General features: G+C 37.0%; 1 protein-coding gene across 1 annotated transcript in view; it reads left to right on the plus strand.

Annotated features, from left to right (window-relative positions):
* The window catches only part of LOC123527685 (DNA damage-binding protein 2-like), a 47891-nt gene extending 29236 nt beyond the window's left edge, over nt 1-18655 (plus strand). Inside the window, exons 4-10 of the mRNA XM_045307301.2 lie at nt 135-283; nt 4765-4864; nt 6244-6421; nt 7907-8049; nt 8942-9106; nt 10636-10681; nt 12710-18655. Of these exons, the coding sequence (XP_045163236.2) occupies nt 135-283; nt 4765-4864; nt 6244-6421; nt 7907-8049; nt 8942-9106; nt 10636-10681; nt 12710-12981 (1053 nt within the window). The 3' untranslated portion in view covers nt 12982-18655. The remainder of the gene's footprint in view (nt 1-134; nt 284-4764; nt 4865-6243; nt 6422-7906; nt 8050-8941; nt 9107-10635; nt 10682-12709) is intronic.
* The last annotated feature ends 2134 nt before the right edge of the window (nt 18656-20789 follow it).

Here is a 20789-nt window from a genome sequence, read left to right on the forward strand (position 1 = left end):
AATACAGGTGCTAGAGTAAAGAAATTTGCTGTGAAGGGCGTATATTGTGACATTCTGGCACTCTTGTTAAAAGTTTTAAAACAGATCTGCATTGTTCGCCGTTCAGTCAGTAAAAATTCATGTTTACTTTATAGATTGGAGCAGCAGGCTCATGTCAAGCTATGAAGTTTTGGCCATGGGACACAGACAAGATGGTGAGTGCATCTATCAATGGAACAGTCACTCTTCATGATTTTGAAACCAAACAAGGCACTGTGCTTGCTGATACCATGGATTCTTACGAGTAAGTTTCTAATTTTAGACACAATGTCTGCCTTTCCAAAACAATGTAAAGGTAAGTTTTACAAATTTGTCTGTTTTTTTAGCTCACCTGTCACAAAGTGACAAGGTGAGCTTTTGTGATCGCGCGGTGTCCGTCGTCCGTCGTCCGTCCGTGCGTGCATCCGTGCGTCCGTAAACTTTTGCTTTGTGACCACTCTAGAGGTCACATTTTTCATGGGATCTTTATGAAAGTTGGTCAGAATGTTCATCTTGATGATATCTAGGTCAAGTTTGAAACTGGGTCACGTGCCTTCAAAAACTAGGTCAGTAGGTCTAAAAATAGAAAAACTTTGTGACCTCTCTAGAGGCCATATGTTTCACAAGATCTTCATGAAAATTGGTCAGAATGTTCACCTTGATGATATCTAGGTCAAGTTTGAAACTGGGTCACGTGCCATCAAAAACTAGGTCAGTAGGTCTAAAAATAGAAAAACCTTGTGACCTCTCTAGAGGCCATATATTTCACAGGATCTTCATGAAAATTGGTCAGAACGTTCATCTTGATGATATCTAGTTCAAGTTCGAAACTGGGTCACGTGCCATCAAAAACTAGGTCAGTAGGTCAAATAACAGAAAAACCTTGTGACCTCTCTAAAGGCCACATTTTTCATGGGACCTATATGAAAGTTGGTCTGAATGTTCATCTTGATGATATCTAGGTCAAGTTCGAAACTGGGTCACGTGCGGTCAAAAACTAGGTCAGTAGGTCTAAAAATAGAAAAACCTTGTGACCTCCCTAGAGGCCATATATTTCATGAGATCTTCATGAAAATTGGTCAGAATGTTCACCTTGATGATATCTAGGACAAGTTCGAAAGTGGGTCACGTGCCATCGAAAACTAGGTCAGTAGGTCTAAAAATAGAAAAACCTTGTGACCTCTCTAGAAGCCATATTTTTCATGGGATCTGTATGAAAGTTGGTCTGAATGTTCATCTTGATGATATCTAGGTCAGTTTCGAAAGTGGGTCACATGCCTTCAAAAACTAGGTCAGTAGGTCAAATAATAGAAAAACCTTGTGACCTCTCTAAAGGCCATATTTTTCATGGGATCTGTATGAAAGTTGGTCTGAATGTTCACCTTGATGATATCTAGGTCAAGTTCGAAATTGGGTCAAGTGGGGTCAAAAACTAGGTCAGTAGGTCTAAAAATAGAAAAATCTTGTGACCTCTCTAGTGGCCATACTTGTGAATGGATCTCCATAAAAATTGGTCAGAATGTTCACCTTGATAATATCTAGGTCAAGTTTGAAACTGGGTCACGTACCTTAAACAACTAGGTCAGTAGGTCAAATAATAAAAAAACCTTTTGACCTCTCTAGAGGCCATACTTTTCATGGGATCTGTATGAAAGTTGGTCTGAATGTTCATCTTGATGATATCTAGGTCAAGTTTGAAACTGGGTCAACTGCGGTCAGAAATTAGGTCAGTAGGACTAAAATTATTAAAATCTTTTGACCTCTCTAGAGGCCATATTTTTCAATGGATCTTCATGAAAATTGATCTGAATGTTCACCTTGATGATATCTAGGTCAGGTTTTGAAACTGGGTCACATGCGGTCAAAAACTAGGCCAGTAGGTATAAAAATAGAAAAACCTTGTGACCTCTCTAGAGGCCATATTTTTCATGAGATCTTCATGAAAATTAGTGAGAATGTTCACCTTGATGATATCTAGGTAAAGTTCAAAACAGGGTCACGTACCTTCGAAAACTAGGTCAATAGGTCAAATAATAGAAAAACCTAGTGACCTCTCTAGAGACCATATTTTTCAATGGATCTTCTTGAAAATTGGTCAGAGTTTTTATCTTGATAATATCTAGGTCAAGTTCAAAACTGGGTCACATGAGCTCAAAAACTAGGTCACTATGTCAAATAATAGAAAAAACGACGTCATACACAAAACTTTGTTATGTTGGAAGAGGTGAGCGATTCAGGACCATCATGGTCCTCTTGTTTTTTTTTTAACCCACCCCCCACCCCCTCCCAAAAAAAACAAAAACTTTTTGTCTTATTTTAAAAAATGCTTTTTTTAGATTAAAATCACTCTGCGTCCGTGGTCCGTCCGTCCGTCATTCCGTCCGTCCATCCGTCCGTCCGTCCGTTAACAATTTCTCGTTATCGCATCTCCTCAGAAACTACTGGGGGGATTTTGACCAAACTTTGTCAGAATGATGTATTGATACCCTAGTTGTGTCCCCCTGAAAATCAGACTGGTTCAACAATTTATGAGTGAGTTATGGCCCTTTGTTTATTTCTATAATTCATATAGATTTATATAGGGAAAAACTTTGAAAACCTTCTTGTCCAAAACCACAGAGCCTAGGGCTTTGATATTTGGTATGAAGCATCATCTAGTGGTCCTCTACCAAGATGATTCAAATTATTTCTCTGGGGTCAAATATGGCCCCGCCCTGGGGGTCACATGGTTTATATAGACTTGTATAGGGAAAAACTTTGAATAACCTCTTGTCCAAAACCAGAGGGCCTAGGGCTTTGATATTTTGTAAGTGACATCATCTAGTGGTCTTCAACTAAGATTGTTTAAATTATAGCCCTAGGGTCAAATATGGCCCCGCCCTCGGGGTCATATGGTTTTCATAGACTTATATAGGGAAAAACTTTGAAAATCTTCTTGTCCAAACCACAAAGCCTAAGGCTTTAATACTTGTAATGTAGCATCATCTAGTGGTTCTCTGCCAAGTTTGTTCAAATTATCCTCCTAGGGTTGAATATGGCCCCGCCCCGGGGGTCACATGGTTCATATAGACTTATATAGGGAAAAGCTTTTAAAATGTTCTTGTCAGTAACTACAACATTTAAACTTGGACCACATGTATATTTTTGAGTGGCAAGATGAACCTTGACATGAGTTGACCTTGATTTTGACCTAGTGACCTACTTTCACATTTTTGTAGCTACAGCCTTCAAATTTGGACCACATGCATAATTTTGTGCACTGGAAAAAACTTTGACCTTTATTTTGACCTAGTGACCTACTTTCACATTTTTGAAGGTACAGGCATCGAATTTGGACCATATGCATAGTTTCGTGTTTCAAAATGAAATTTGACATTGATTTTGACCTAGTGACCTACTTTAACATTTCTCAAGCTACAGCCTTCAAATTTGGACTACATGCATAGTTTTGTGTACCGAAAAAATCTTTGACCTTGACATTGACCTAGTGACCTACTTTCACATTTTTGAAGGTACAGGCTTCAAATTTGGACCACATGCATAGTTTTGTATTCTGAAATAAAATTTGACCTTGATTTTGACCTAGTGACCTACTTTTACATTTCTCAAGCTACAGCCTTCAAATTTGGACCACTTGCATAGTTTTGTGTACTGAAATGACCTTTGACCTTTACATTGACCTAGTGACCTACTTTCACATTTCTAAGGAAAACAGGCTTCAAATTTGGACCACATGCATAGTTTTGTATTCCGAAATAAAATTTGACCTTGATTTTGACCTAGTGACCTACTTTTACATTTCTCAAGCTACAGCCTTCAAATTTGGACCACATGCATAGTTTTGTGTACCGAAACAAACTTTGACTTTTACATTGACCTAGTGACCTACTTTCACATTTTTGAAGGTACAGGCTTCAAATTTGGACCTCATGCATAGTTTTGTATTCCGAAGTAAAATTTAACCTTGATTTTGACCTAATGACCTACTTTTACATTTCTCAAGCTACAGCCTTCAAATTTGGACCACTTGCATAGTTTTGTGTACTGAAATGAACTTTGACCTTAAGATTGACCTAGTGACCTACTTTCACATTTCTGTAGCTACAGGCTTCAAATTTAGGACCACATGCATAGTTTTGTGTACCGAAACAAACTTTGACCTTGACATTGACCTAGTGACCTACTTTCACATTTTTGAAGGTACAGGATTCAAATTTGGACCACATGCATAGATTTGTGTTGTGTACGGAAATGAAATTTGACCTTGAGCTAGTCAATAAGTCTTGAAATTTGGAACACTCAAAAATGGCACATTGGTGGGCGCCAAGATCACTCTGTGATCTCTTGTTTACTTAGTCAACATACATTATATTATGAATGACTCCATAAGGGTTAATGATTTGTGAAAATGTAAAACAGTAGAAATATTACATAATGCTTAAAGGTATGCTTGAGGTATTTTTAAGTCAGAGAAATAATCGCAATGAGAAAGAACTTAAAACTATGACAAATCTAATTTAGCTATTAGCTTGAATATTTCTGGTAAAAAAAGTGCTGTTGTAATGTTGAAAATTTATACACCATTTTCTCAAGGAGCTAATACGTATTTTCAGAATGTTTTTTAGGGGCGTGCCATCATGTTGTCATGTATACAATTAGGTAAATGTTGATACATAGTAATTTTATACAGAGAAACTTTTATGAGGTGTAATGAGAAAAATTTATGTTTTTCTTTCTTCCTTCTAGCCATTGGTACTGCAGTCTGGATGTCAACCCAAGTAGATACCTTGTTGTTGCAGGAAGAAATGGTGGAATTTTGCATATGATGTCTACAGAAGGCAGAAAGGTATGTACTGTAAAAGCAGAAATTTTCATGTGGGTTTAAATTTGTCGCGCGCAATGCCCATGTCAATATCTTAAAGGTTAAGGTCATACTTGGAGTTTAAAGGTCAAATATGGCTATAATTGACCTTGTCCGGACAATAACTTCGTCATTGAATGTGGGATTATAAAATAACCTGGCACAATTGTTTTATTTGGCACAAATGTTTGTCTCAGTGAGACAGAGTTTTGTGTGCAACTCCCAGTCTTTTTGACAGCTGGCGGGCTCGACATGTTGCCCTTGGGCATCTAGTTATATTAAATTGAGACAATAATTTGATACGGAGTACTGTAAAATCATTTTGGTCCAAAATGGCTGTTTCATAGGAATATAAATTTGTCTTTGAACATGCAATGAATAGGCAGTTTTCTTGTTAAGTTCTATTTAATTTTATTGAGTCAGTCACGAAATTCACAAATAATAATGATTTCACAGTGTTTAAAAGAAACAGAAGTGAAATTCTTTCTTAACAAAGGTGTTAAGAGAATTCTAGCGTAGTTGGTAAAAGTGTCTGATATATTATTGAGTAGTGAAAGCTTGCTATGTTAATATCGAAAAGTAAATTATTCCTTTAGTTTTAGTTTACCCTTAATGTTCCATAAAATTTTATGAAATTCATCAGTAATGAAATCAAAATGAAGTTTGGTTAAATTCTAAAAAATATATTAAGCGAAAGTTGTTAATATGATTTTAAACACCCTCTTAAGTAAACAATGCTGTATAACAGAAAATCCTGTGGTTTTAACAATATTAAGGGTATATTTATAAGTTCCTTACATATTAACATAAACAGTCACATCACAGAGTACAGCAGTAATGTAAAATAGTAGGAGTTGAGCAGTAATTTACAGGTTGCCTAAAGAGAACGCATTATTTGTAATAATTTATAGAATACAGGTGTTTTAGAAATCAGTGTCTTTGAGGACAATTTCATTTAACTGGATTAACCCTTACTGTAGTAAATTTCTATAATGAACTTGTCCATCTTTTAGTTTGGACAGTACTATAACTGTTAAAAGGGGATTTTACCAAAATGATACTTCACTGAATGGCGAACAGTGCATATCATGATCTACACTGGTCGCAAAGGCAGAATCAGTCATGTCCAGCAGGCTAAGGGTTAAAAGGTGTTAGAGGAATAATTTCATCTTACTGGATTTATAGGTGTTCGAGGAATAATTTCATTTAATTTAATTTACAGGTGTATGAGGAATGTTATTTAATTTTATTTATAGGTGTTAAAGAAATATCATTTAATTGGATTTACAGGTGTTTGAGAAATAATATCATTTAATTGGATTTAAAGGTGTTTGAGAAATAATATCATTTGATTGGATTTAAAGGTGTTTGAATACCATCTTCACAAGAATAAGATTACACATGTGGAGTTTTCTCCCCGTGAAGAATGGTTACTGTGTACAGCATCTACAGACCAGACTGTTCAGATGTGGGACGTTAGATATATGAAGGACAGGAAAAGTGCTCTCCATATACTACGTCATGATAAACCTGCCAATTCAGGTAACAATTATTCTGTAACAGCATGTAAATTTGTCAGTGTAGGGAAAAGTTTTCTCCGACAGCATGATCAGTCTCTATATTTTCCAGGTAAAATTTAAGCAGTATGATTAACCTGTCGGTTCTGGTAAAACTCTTCTCTAACAGTATAGTAAACCTGTATACTCTGGTAAAACAAGCAATAGCATGATTAATGTGCTAGAAATTGCCAGCTCAACTACTTATGTTTCCCCACACTGCGGGGACATATTGTTTTTGCCCTGTACGTAGGTATGTCACACTTCATTTCCGATCAATAACTGGAGAACCATTTGACCTAGAACCTTCAAACTTCATAGGGTGGTACGGCTGCTGGAGTAGACGACCCCTATTGTTTTTGGGGTCACACCATGAAAAGTCAAGGTCACAGGGGCCTGAACATTGAAAACCATTTCCAATCAATAACTTGAGAACCACTTGACCCAGAATATTGAAACTTCATAGGATGATTGGTCATGCAGAGTAGATGACCCTTATTGATTTTGAGGTCACTCTGTTAAAGGCCAAGGTCACAGGGGCCTTAACATTGAAAACCATTTCCGATCAATAACTTGAAAACCACTTGACCCAGGGGCCTGAACATGGAAAACTGTTTCCAATCAATAACTTGAGAACCACTTGACCCAGAATGTTAAAACTTCATAAGATGATTGAACATACAGAGTAGATGACCCCTACTGATTTTTGGGTCACTCTATTAAAGTCAAGGTCACAGGGGCCTGGTCATGTTAAATCATTTCCGGACAGTAACTTGAGAACCACTAGACCCAGAATGTAGAAACTTCATAGGATGATTGGACATATAGAGTTGATGACCTCTATTGATTTTGGGGCCAGTCTATTAAAGGTCAAGGTTACAGCGGACAGAAAATGGAAATCCATTTCTGGTCAATAACTTGAGAACCATTTGACCTAGAACCTTCAAACTTCATAGGGTGATAGGACTTACAGAGTAGATGCATGGCCCCTATTGATTTTGGAGTCACTCCATCAAAGGTCAGTGTCACAGGAGGTTGAACATAGAAAACTCTTTCCAATCAATAACTTGAGAACCACTTGACCCAGAATGTTAAAACTTAATAGGATGATTGGACATGCAGAGTAGATGACCCCTTTTGATTTTGGGGTCACTTGATCAAAGGTGAAGGTCACAGGAGTCTGAAAAATAACATGAGAACCACTAGGCCCAGAATGTTGAAACTTAATGGGATGACTGGACATGCCATGTAGATGATCCCTATTGCAGCCAACCATCAGTGTCTCTTTGACTTTAGCTCCTGTCACCTATTGACTGCTTGCCTATACGACTATGCATTGGGGGATACATGCACTTTTTTACAAAAGCATCTTCTAGTTTCCAAATTCAGCTCTCTGTATACATTTATTAGGCGCTATTTTAGACAGATGTTCATTTTGTGTTATTTGAAATAATTTATGTTATTTTTTCAGCATATTTCAGTCACACGGATGGTTGTCGACTGCTCACCACTGACCAAAACAAGGAAATCCGTGTATATAGAGCCCCATTCTGGCACCTGGAGACAACAATAGAACACCCACATAGATTCTTCCAACATATCAGCCCTTTCAAGGTACTGAAGCTAATTTTTGTTCTTGTAGCTATTTGTTCTCATTTTTGGTGAAAAAATTTCAAATATCGTCATTTACTTCGAGTTTGATATAGATAAAAAAGTGACTGACTGACTTTTTAGACCAGTCTCAAATTTCCAGCATTTGATTGGTTGTAACTGAGCTCAATTTTGAAATTGACCAATGGCAAGCATGCATTCTGAGACTGGTCTCCAAACTGAAGATTTTGAACTTCTGTTGGTCTAGGTAGCTTATAGCTTAAAACAAAACATGAAAAAAATATAATAAAGGCTTACTGATGCTTTTGCGATAAAAGATGAAAATCACAACTTGATGGAAAAGTCTTCATATTTAATTGAATTTTTATCAAATGAAGAAGGAAAGCAAAAATGCTACTGGGGTACATGGTAGAATGTCTTAAGTTGGATTAGATTGTTACTAAGTAAAGTGTATAGAACACAGAACACCAAAGATAGAGAACCTAAATATATTTTGATTGCAAAGGTTTGAATGTTCTCTCTGACAAAGTAAAACATTTTCTTAACATCTTATTCATGTTTGGATGAGGAAGCCATCCAGCTGGCTTACGGAAGGTCGGTGGTTCTACCCAGGTGCCTGCTCGTGATGAAATAATGCACGGAGGGGCACCTGGGAACTTTCTTCACCATCAAGCTAGAAAGTCGCCATATGACTTATAATTGTGTTGGTGCGACGTTAAACCCAACAAAATAAAATAAATTAATATTCATGTTTGGAAGTTGTTGTCAGGAAATCAAGTTTTGATACCTGATTGCCATTATGAAGCAACTGCATTACTGTTATACTTTGGTGTTAAACCCTTGTAAGTCATATAAACAAACAAAAGTAAAATATTTTTTACTGTTTTTGTTCAAGGCTACCTGGCATCCTCTGCAGGACTTGATAGTTTGTGGACGGTACCCTGATAAGAAGGTTGAAGGCAGCACAGGCTTTGAGTTACGTACTTTAGACATTCTTGATGCAGACACTGGTAGAATTGTTTCTCAGCTGTATAGTCAAGGAACAGATGGGTTATGTCCAGTGAGTTTTGTCATTTCACATGTCATAATTTATAGATAACACCAACGCTAAAGAAGGTTATGAATAAATCTTTCTTGTTTTATCTTTGTTGAACATCAGAGGACATTTTGTTCATAACAATTTGACCAGTATATGATCAGGGATCATCCTACAAGGCGATTTGAGCGATATCGTCACTGTAAAGTCGGCCACTTCGTCTAATTATCGCCTCCAGGCGAAATCCAAATCGCCAAGTTTATCAGAGTGTTGTAATCTGTTTACTAAAAGTTGTAAAACTTGATGCGTATTCTAGATTAAATTACCGATAAATCTATAGTCAACCCCGCCTACTCGCCTGTCAAAATATCAGCCAATCGTAGCGTTAATATCCCACTGTATTAATCAACAAATATTGTAAGCCGCCGCCATTTTGAAAATTTTCAATCGGCGTGTAAAAAGCCTATAAACTTAACAAGTGCATAATCTTATGCATCAATTGTATATAATTTCTTGATTTTATTAAAAATTACTTCAAAAATTATTTCAAATACGGCCAGTTTCTGTAAAGAATTGCCTGGGCACTGTGGATAAAAAAAGAAAAACCGATTCCGCGGATGTCTGAACTGTCGTACAAAATATTGTAAAAAGATGGCCAATATCTACGAGTTTGGTATTATTTTGAAAAAGATTAATAAATCAATCAATTAAACGTATAAATCTGAACAAGTTGATGCAAGAATCGGGCATTATTAAAGCACGAGAATCGAAACATGAATGAAAATTTTCACGGCGTTTCGTGCACCTGATAAATTTACGAGTTTCGGATGCATAAATTTCAGATAAAAATTTAAAGGCGACTTTTTCATAGCTAAGTTTATACTTTATTTAGAAATTCATGAAAATAATAATGCAATATTCAATTACATTAAATAATTATAGCAAGACCCATAGAAAGTGGATATATATAGGCAGTAAACTGAATACTATGCCGAATCTTCTCCTTAAATTCTGTAGAGAAGAATTCACTTCTCCCTAAAATTTTGACCTAGGATGATCCCTGATATGATATTTTTAATTTATAAAATCACATGCTGTGAAATCATTAAAATAATTTATGTGAATTTCTTGGATTTCATGAGTCATTGTACAAAATTAACAACAAACAAGTGAAGTATTGATGCATTTAATAGGTTGAAAAATTGTGAAATCTTCAAATGTTAAAATAGTTTCCTAGCCTCTTGTTTCCTCTGGGACAGTTGTCATAAGATTTTCTGTTTTGTACTACTAATATCAAATGCTAGTTAGATCTGATATATTGAGTGGGTGAAAATTCTCACTGATTGTTTCTGTAATTTTGACATTGATCTTCTAGATAAATAAATGTACATGTTAAACTAATGTAATTTATTTCATTCATCCGAATACAATGCTGGTAGTCACAGTAAAAGCAAAATGTGTGGAAATGTTATGTAAATGCAGCCAGTTGTTACCAAATTAGTTTGAATGCAGTAAGTTGAAGATAAATAAAATGTTTCATTGTTCCATTTCAGTTGAACAAGTTTAACAATCAAGGGGATGCTCTGGCTTCAGGAATGGGTAAATATATAAAAATAAAACATCTACTAAATAGAACTCTTTAAGTTTCATGATAAGTGTTAAATTCATAATTGGGAGTCAGTAGGAGAGATTTTGACAACTTTATTAAATGATCGATTTGTGTCGAAGAAATCTGGTCATGAAAACTTCAATTGAAGTTGAGGAAGACTCCTTAAAACATGAAATGGATATAGTAACTTGACTGAATTAAACGGGTTTTCGTCCTAAAATGTTAAAGTTAAAAATTACTGGGAAATCATTAATTTTTATGGGTTATTAATTTTCTTGGATTACTTGGTTAACTCAGTCAATGAAATTAAACCCCAACAAACAAACAGAAATTTCTATTCCATTTTATTGTTGAAAGTCAAAATCAACGAATTGACATACCGGAATAAGCCATTTTGCCAAAAACCACAAAATTTAGTGCCCAATATATGGTTCAGAAGTAGCTGGTTCTAGACTTTAGAGAGAGTACGGGAAAATGATAAAATTTCACTATTAAGTCTCTGTTACATGTTCAGTAGGCAGAGTTCAGTACAACGAATTGAGTGGTTCTTGGTTCAATCTCTTAGGCCAAGCAAATAATTTCTATCGTGGTTTGACAGCTAATATGTCTCGGTCACATCTGATTTATGTGGGGAAGTTGTAAGTTACACATTGAGAATATAATTGAGCCGTGCCATGGGAAAACCAACATAGTGGGTTTGCAACCAGCATGGATCCAGACCAGCCTGCGCATCCGTGCAGTCTGGTCAGGACCCATGCTGTTCGCTAACAGTTTCTCTAATTGCAATAGGCTTTGAAAGCGAACAGCATGGATCCTGACCAGACTGCGCGGATGCGCAGGTTGGTCTGGATCCATGCTGGTCGCATACCCACTATGTTGGTTTTCTCATGGCACGGCTCATATATGAATACATGTAATATTTTACTGGTAGAGAATCCAGTGGGAATGACTAGTTTTACAGACTTAGACTACTGTTACATAATTGAAATACTAATGAAAATTGGCATCATTCCAGGGGTCCTGAAATAAGCTGTCCGAGTTGTCCGATTCGTGGATTCCTCGGTCCGGACAAGCAGTTTTTAGAAGCTGGCTTGTCCGGGGGCAAGTAAAATTTCCGTGGTAAATATTTTATGAAAATGAAACTAATCGGCGACATCTGTTATTTCCGCATGCCTAAAGGCAATATCTAATCTATTTGTGATCATTTATGACCCTTAAATTTATCAAAACCAAAATGTATGCAGCCATTTATAGACACGTGGACTGGTTTACTACATTTAATGATCATTATTGGAAAATTAAACCGTGAAGTTGAAAATGAGTGCCAGTCTGGGGATTCCCGTTATCTACTTTCATTTTTGATTTTCAGAAAAACGATTAGCTAGGTTGACGCTATGTAAAAAAGTTTAGTAGCCAAAATTTGTGGCTTAATTTTTCGAGTCGATTGTTTTGACATTTAACAACTCGGACAGCTTATTTCAGGACCCCTGAAAGACCAGTGCAGTATTCATTGAATGTAATGGGACCAGGGTAGAAATTCTAGGCATACATACATGTACTGAGATTATTTTTGTCAATGGCATGTGTTCAAGTGTTCTTAATTATTCTCTACTCACTAAACTTGCTAGTCATAACATATTTTCAAGTGGATGTTCTAGTCACTTAGCTTGAAAGTTATAACATATTTTCAAAAGGATGGTTCTAGTCATAACATAAAAACTTTATATAAGTTAAAATAGAAGTCAACAGAAGTGTATGTTTGTATTATTTGTTTATTTAGTAACGATAATGCTGATCCTTTCCTTTTTAAACTAAAAAGTACGGACAAGTTCTTCTTAGGTACGGACAAGTGGATTTGTGGGCCCAACTTGTCCGTGGACAAGTAGACTCTGAAAATATTTCAGGACCCCTGCATTCATACAAAATGCATTTCTTTTATTTCGTGTCTTAAGCTGGTACTGGTACTAGGTTTCGAAATGTAGCTGTTTGAACACATTTGTAAGTGATTTTGTTTTCAGGATTTCATATTTTGTTATGGAACAGAAAGCAGGAAGTTGCCAGGAAACAATCATTACTTACTGAAGCTATGATAAATACCACTTATTATCCTGGGTCACAGAACTTAGCCTCAGGGTCAGCAGGGTCAAATCAAAGGTCAAGGCAGCGTCCAAGGCAACAGAAGAAGAAAACTGACGAGGATGTAGACGATTTGAAAAAGAAAATGAAAACAAAAACTAAAGAAAAAGTAGAAAATGTGAAAGAGAAGAAAAAGTCCAAGAAAGAGAAGTGAAGCTAAACAAAGAAGCTATTTAAGTGTTAGGAGTAAAGAGAAGAGAATGTGTACATGTGTTTCATGTATGTGGCTAAAATTGCACAAATTAAAGGCAAGAGTTCTGTCTCCGGAATGTGTTTGTATACACAGACTACTCGGAATGTGAAGCGAATTTAACCAGTATTAAGGATTTGTACTGGATAGTGGATGGAAAAAAGGATATAGCTGAACAGAGAGAGAAAAACATTGATTGATGGTGGTGTAGAATGTTGGCGAGTGATGACATTGGAAGCTCAGGGAGTTTGTACAGTATATCATGTACAACACTATATCATGTACAACACTATAATCATGTACAACACTTAGTCTATATCATGTACATTTTTTATAACATAGTTGTTAGTAGTATGTATGGTCATGCAAACTGTTATGACAGACCATCTATAGTTAAGTGATGTGGGAGAACTAATTAGAAAAAAAAAGAGCTGATTTGAATCTTTCACAGATATTCACCCAGCTTGGCACCAGATGCCTGTCATTACTTTGTACATGGTATTGCTCAACCCTGCAATGGGTAAACATTGATAATACTTAAAAAATGTGTTGTCAACTATGTTAACAAATTTAAGATCTCGACTATTTAGGAAAGGTGCAAAAAATGTTACTGCAAGTGGGAAAAGTGGAACAAACACTCAGCACAGGATAGTTTTAACGTTTGTTTACTGAAAATAACCAACGTTTCGACTCTCACGAGTCTTCTTCAGGGTAACAATATCAGGGTACCAATGTTGTAAATTATTTATAATGTGCTGAGTACTTAATACTTACTATTTTCATACATCTGTCTGCTCTATATCTTTTTAACCCATTGGGAGGATTTTAGATAATTTGAGCCGTTCCATGAGAAAACCAACATAGTGTGTTTGCGACCAACATGGATCCAGACCAGCCTGCTTATCCGCGCAGTCTGGTCAGGCTCCATGCTGTTCGCTAACAGTTTCTCCAGTTTCAATAGGCTTTAAAAGCGAACAGCATGGATCCTGACCAGACTGCGCGGATGCGCAGGCTGGTCTGGATCCATGCTGGTCGCAAACTCACTATGTTGGTTTTCTCATGGCACGGCTCATTTTGCAGGTGTTAGACATAAAGAGACAGCATGCAGGATATAAGTTTCAGTTAAGTATGTGTTAAGGTCAATAGGCATTATTTCATTTCCACTTTGTACCTTTTTACCCCTATGAAAGATTTTCAAGTAACTTATTGTTAATGTTTGCGATTATTAGACAAGGTGCAGAGCACAATGCATAGTCATCATTTGAGCCACACCATGAGAAAACCAACATAGTGCAGTCTGGTCAGGATCCATGTTGTTCGCTAATGGTTTCTCTAATTGTAATAGGCTTTGAAAGCAAACAGCATGGATTCTGACCAGACTGCGTGGATGCGCAGGCTGGTCTGGATCCATGCTGGTCGCAAATGTATTATGATAGTTTTCTCATGGTGTGGCTCATTTCTTAGCAAGGTAAACCTCCTACTGAGAGATTAAACCTCGGATAGGCAGTAAGTAATGTAATGGCTACTCTATACATTTTCATCTGGTACAGAACACCAAATGTTTTTCATAAGAACTTTGTACGTAGACATGTTTTCAAGGCTGAGGTTAAATGTCAAAAAGGCAGCATTTTGTGTCCACTCTGTACTTGGTTATACCTTTATAAGTTATGTATAATTAGACAGTATTGTGTTATTATGCCACTACATCTCTGTGAGCTATTGCCAGGAGCAAGGTATATCATTGCACCCATATTAATCAAATAAAGCAATATAGGGGTTGCATTAGAAAAATCTAGTTGGACTGTCAGTTGTGTCAAATAATTAGAAACTTTGCTGTTACATTTTTTCGTTAGTTAACAGCGATGCCTTGTACCAGATTGTAGTTCTGTCTAGAATTGACAAGCAGTAAACTCACTGGATGGGTGAGGGTTAGAATTTGTCTTAAGGTTTTAAGGCTTTTTTTTAGCTCACCTGTCACAAAGTGACAAGGTGAGCTTTTGTGATCGCGCAAGGTGTCCGTAATCCTTCCGTGCGTCCGTAAACTTTTGCTTGTGACCACTCTAGAGGTCACATTTTTCATGGGATCTTTATGAAAGTTGGTCAGAATGTTCATCTTGATGATATCTAGGTCAGGTTCGAAACTGGGTCACGTGCCATCAAAAACTAGGTCAGTAGGTCTAAAAATAGAAAAACCTTGTGACCTCTCTAAGGGCCATATATTTCACAAGATCTTCATGAAAATTGGTCAGAATGTTCACCTTGATGATATCTAGGTCAAGTTCGAAACTGGGTCACGTGGGGTCAAAAACTAGGCAGTAGGTCTAAAAATAGAAAAACCTTGTGACCTCTCTAGAGGCCATATTTTTCATGAGATCTTCATGAATATTGGTCAGAATGTTTATCTTGATGATATCTAGATCATGTTCGAAACTGGGTCACGTAGGGTCAAAAAGTAGGTCATTAGGTCTAAAAATAGAAAAACTTTGTGACCTCTCTAGAGGCCATATTTCTCAATGCATCTTCATGAAAATTGGTCAGAATGTTCATCTTGATGATATCTAGGTCAAGTTCGAAACTGGGTCACGTGGGGTTAAAAACTAGGTCAGTAGATCTAAAAATAGAAAAACCTTGTGACCTCTCTAGAGGCCATATTTTTCATGAGATCTTCATGAATATTGGTCAGAATGTTCACCTTGATGATATCTAGGTCAAGTTCGAAACTGGGTCATGTGGGATCAAAAACTAGGTCAGTAGATCTTAAAATACAAAAACCTTGTGACCTCTCTAGTGGCCATATTTCTCAATGGATCTTCATGAAAATTAGTCAGAATGTTCACCTTGATGATATCTAGGTCAAGTTCGAAACTGGGTCATGTGCGGTCAAAAACTAGGTCATTAGGTCTAAAAATAGGAAAACCTTGTGACCTCTCTAGAGGCCATATTTTTCAATGGATCTTCATGAAAATTGGTCAGAATGTTAACCTTGAAGATATCTAGGTCAAGTTCGAAACTGGGTCAGGTGGGGTTAAAAACTAGGTCAGTAGATCTAAAAATAGAAAAACCTTGTGACCTCTCTAGAGGCCATATTTTTCATGAGATCTTCATGAATATTGGTCAGAATGTTCATCTTGATGATATCTAAGTCAGATTCGAAACTGGGTCACGTGGGGTCAAAAACTAGGTCAGTAGGTCTGAAAATAGAAAAAACCTTGTGACCTCTCTAGAGGCCATATTTCTCAATGGATCTTCATGAAAATTGGTGAGAATGTTCAGCTTGATGATATCTAGGTCAGGTTCGTAACTAGGTCATGTGCGGTCAAAAATAAAGTCAGTAGGTCGAAAAATAGAAAAACCTTGTGACCTCTCTAGACGCCATATTTTTCACGAGATCTTCATGAAAATTGGTGAGAATGTTCACCTTGATGATATCTAGGTCAAGTTTAAAAGTGGGTCACGTGCCTTCAAAAACTAGGTCATTAGGTCAAATAATAGAAAAACCTTGTGACCTCTCTAGAGGCCATATTTTTCAATGAATCTTCATGAAAATTGGTCAGAATTTTTTATCTTGATGATATCTAGGTCACATGTGCTCAAAAACTAGGTCACTATGTCAAATAATAGAAATAACGATGTCATACTCAGTTGAACACTGGGTCATGTGGAGATAGGTGAGCGATTCAGGACCATCATGGTCCTCTTGTTTTTTAACTATTTGCTAGAGTATTCTTGAAAATGGAGAGGAAGGAATTCATTTGTCATCACTGTTAAGACATATTGTTTTTTCCAGTCCGTCCGTCCGTCCCACTTGATTTCCGAGCAATAACTGGAGAACCATTTGACCTAGAACGTTCTAACTTCATAGGTTGGTAGGGCTTATGGAGGAGACGACCCCTATTGTTTTTGGGTCACAAGGTCAAGGTCACAGGGGCCTGAACATGGAATACCATTTCCGATCAATAACTCGAGATCAACTTCACCCAGAATGTTGAAACTTCATAGGATGATTGGTCATGCAAAATAGATGACCCCTATTGATTTTTGGGTAAGTCTATTAAAGGTCAAGGTCACAGGGGCATGAAGATGGAAAACCATTTTCGTCCGTACGTCACACTTCATTTCCGAGCAATAACTGGAGAACCATTTGACCTAGAACCTTTAAACTTCATAGGTTGGTAGGGCTTATGGAGGAGACGATCCCTATTGTTTTTGGGGTCACTCCATCAAAGGTCAAGGTCACAGGGGCCTGAACATGGAAAACCATTTCCGATCAATAACTCGAGAACAACTTGACCCAGAATGTTGAAATTTCATAGGATGATTGGTCATGCAAAGTAGGTGACCCCTATTGATTTTGGGATCACTCCGTCAAAGGTCAAGGTCACAGGGGCCTGAACATGGAAAACCATTTCCGATCAATAACTTGAGAACCACTTGACCCAGAATGTTGAAACTTCATAGGATGATTGGTCATGCAGAGTAGATGACCCCTATTGATTTTGTGGTCACTCTGTTGAAGGTCAAGGTCACAGGGGCCTGAACATTGAAAACCATTTCTGATCAGTAACTTGAGAACCTCTTGACCCAGAATGTAGAAACCTCATAGGATGATTGAACATGCAGGAGCATGAGTAGATGACCCCTATTGATTTTGGGGTCACTCTGTTAAAGGTCAAGGTCACAGGAGCCTGAAAATGGAAAACAGTTTCCGATCAATAACTTGAGAACCACTTGACCCAGAATGTAGAAACTTCATAGGATGATTGAACATGCAGAGTAGATGACCCCTATTGAGTTTTGGGTCAGTCTATTAAAGGTCAAGGTCACAGGGGCCTGGTCATGTAAAATCATTTCCGGAAAATAACTTGAGAACCACTTGACCTAGAATGTTGAAACTTAATAGGATGATTGGACATGCAGGGTAGATGACCCCTATTTATTTTGGGGTCACTTGATCAAAGGTCAAGGTCACAGGAGCCTGAACAGTGACTTGAGAACCACTAGGTCAAGAGTGTTGAAACTTAGCGGGATGACTGGACATGCCAAGTAGATGATCCCTATTGCAGCCAACCATCAGTGTCTCTTTGACTTTCGCTCCTGACCCCTATTGACTTCTTGCCTATAGGACTTTGCATTGGGGGAGACATGCGCTTTTTTACAAAAGCAATTTCTCATGCATCAAAAGGCACAAATTGACGATTTTAGATTAAAAAGCTAGAAGTGGTATGTAGTAAAGGTATTGGCAATTAAATATACTAATAATAAAACTTGAATGCTAATTTTAGAGTAAACTTAAGTCTCTTTAAAATGTACTTTATCAGTGATTCGTTCTTGAGGAAATAGAGTGATTAGGGAGGCATAAAAAGTAGGGGGTTTGGGCGGGGGGAGGGGATCATAAATCTGGCAATTTAGTTATTATGGCCTTGCGGTATTTGAGTATAATTTACAGTGTTTTTGATAATGAGGGTATTTTACAAGTTATCGTGTTTTAACAGATAGATTTTAAGGCTGAACAGTTCACTGCCATTGCTATTGATGTGTTCATTAAAATTGAATTTGTATCTTGTTGATCCAAGAATTTCATATATTTTATTACCATGATTATATTTTTACACAGTTTGAATAAAAGTAGAACAAGAAAGTCTTTAGTACCATAACTGAAACACTGTTGAAAAGGCACTAAACCGAAAACAAATGAAAACCAAAGCAGTAATATTAAAGCTTTCAAACAATATGCATGCATTAGAATCTGTAGAATAAAAATTTGTCACAACGTACTAATATTTGTTACACTAACATCCTATATACAGCCAGATTAAAAATAAAAAACGACATAGATTTGAAAACGCTACTTCATTTTGTATTTACTAAACTAAAACTTGTTCTTAGAACGCAGGAAATATATATTCATTAAATTACTTTGCTCGTAAATGAGATGCTTCCTCTCTTCACGTGTATTTTAGCTATGATCTTTAACTTGTGTAATAAGTTTCAAGTAATCAGTGATGTAGTTTACATGAAAGGAAGATTTGTCATCGCTGTAAGTTTAGTTTTCGAAAGTAACATAAATGAGAAAATCATCATAGCAGTTCCTTGAGAAAATATACTTGATAAAGAATGAATCTTGTTGCTTAGTTCCAGTCCATGACTCTAGTTACCTCCCCTGACGGTTTCCACAGAAATATTAATGAAAGTGATAATTACATCACGAGTTGGACTACTTAATGCCAAAATCTACGTTAAATCTGATTAATTGAATGCAGAAAATGCTGCTTACTACTGGATTTAGCAATAATGTTGAAGAATATGAAAAAAGTTGATATCCCTGAAAAGGTACAATTTGACGTTTGGGCTCAATTTGTCAGATATTTTGCACTTCCCCATTACATTGTTTTTGTTTATCAGTATTTATTAAAAACCTATATAAATTCTGTAAAAAAAAAAACGGCTTGTATTTTACAAGTAAATATAAACAGGCAGAAAAAAATCTGTATTGTATCTTGTTGGCTCACCTAAGCCAAAGGCTTCTGGTGAGCTTTTGTGACCGCTCCATGTCTGTCGTCAGTCCGTCATCCGTCCGTCAAAAATTTCTGAAAAAAATCTTCAAAACTACTAATCAGATTTACACAAAACTTAACAGGAATGATCCTTTGGTGGCCCCCTTTCAAAATTGTTCAAAGAATTGAATTCCAGACAGAACTCTGGTTCCTATGGCAACCGAAAGGAAAAATTAAAAAAATCTTGTCCAAAACCTCATGGCATAAAGCCTTGTTGTTTGGCATATATTATGGCATCATCTGATGGTCCTTTATGAAGATTATTCAAATTATGCTTGTTCAGGAGTTATCTGTCCTTGAATATGCAAATTTGAAGAAAAATCCAGTTTTAAGGGCAGATAAGTCCTAAACAAGCACAGTGACCTATGTATTTTATTTTCCATTTTTAATCCCCCGCCACAAGTGGTGGGGAGTTATAGGAATGGTCTCCATACGTCCTTCTGTCATTCTGTCCTTCCGTCCATCTGTCCGTAACACTCGTGTCCGCTCCATATCTCCTAAACCCCTTGAAGGATTTTTATGAAACTTGGGTCAAATGATCACCTCATCAAGACGATGTGCAGAACCCATGAGTCAGCCTTGTTAGCTCAGGGTCAAGGTCACAACTCAAGGTCAAAGGTTTGAGCCTTTCATTTTGTTCCGCTCTATATCTCCTAAACCCCTTGAAGGAATTTTATAAAACTTGGGTCAAATGATCACCTCATAAAGATGATGTGCAGAACCCATGAGTCAGCCATGCCGGCTCAAGGTCAAGGTCACAACTTAGGGTGAAAAGTTTGAGCCTTCTATTTTGTGTCCACTATATCTTCTAAATCCCTTGAAGGATTTTCATCAAACTGGGGTCAAATGATAACCGCATCAAGGCAATGTGCAGAACTTATGAGTCAGCCATGCTGGCTCAAGGTCAAGGTCACAACTCGAGGTCAAAGGTTTGAGCCTTCGATTTGTGTCTGCTCTGTATCCAACCCCTTGAAGGAATTTTATAAAACTTGGGTCAAATGATCATCCTAACCAAGACGATGTGCAGAACCCATGAGTCAGTCATGTCACCTCAAGGTCAAGGTCACCACTTAGGGTGTAAGGTTTGAGCCTTCCATTTTGTGTCCGCTCTATATCTCCTAAACCCCTTGAAGGAATTTTATAAAACTTGGGTCAAATGATCACCTCATCAAGACGATGTGCAGAACCCATGGGTCAGCCATGTCACCTCAAGGTCAA

This window comes from Mercenaria mercenaria, chromosome 14 (genome assembly GCF_021730395.1).
Source record: "Mercenaria mercenaria strain notata chromosome 14, MADL_Memer_1, whole genome shotgun sequence".
Classification (NCBI taxonomy): Eukaryota; Metazoa; Mollusca; class Bivalvia; order Venerida; family Veneridae; genus Mercenaria; species Mercenaria mercenaria.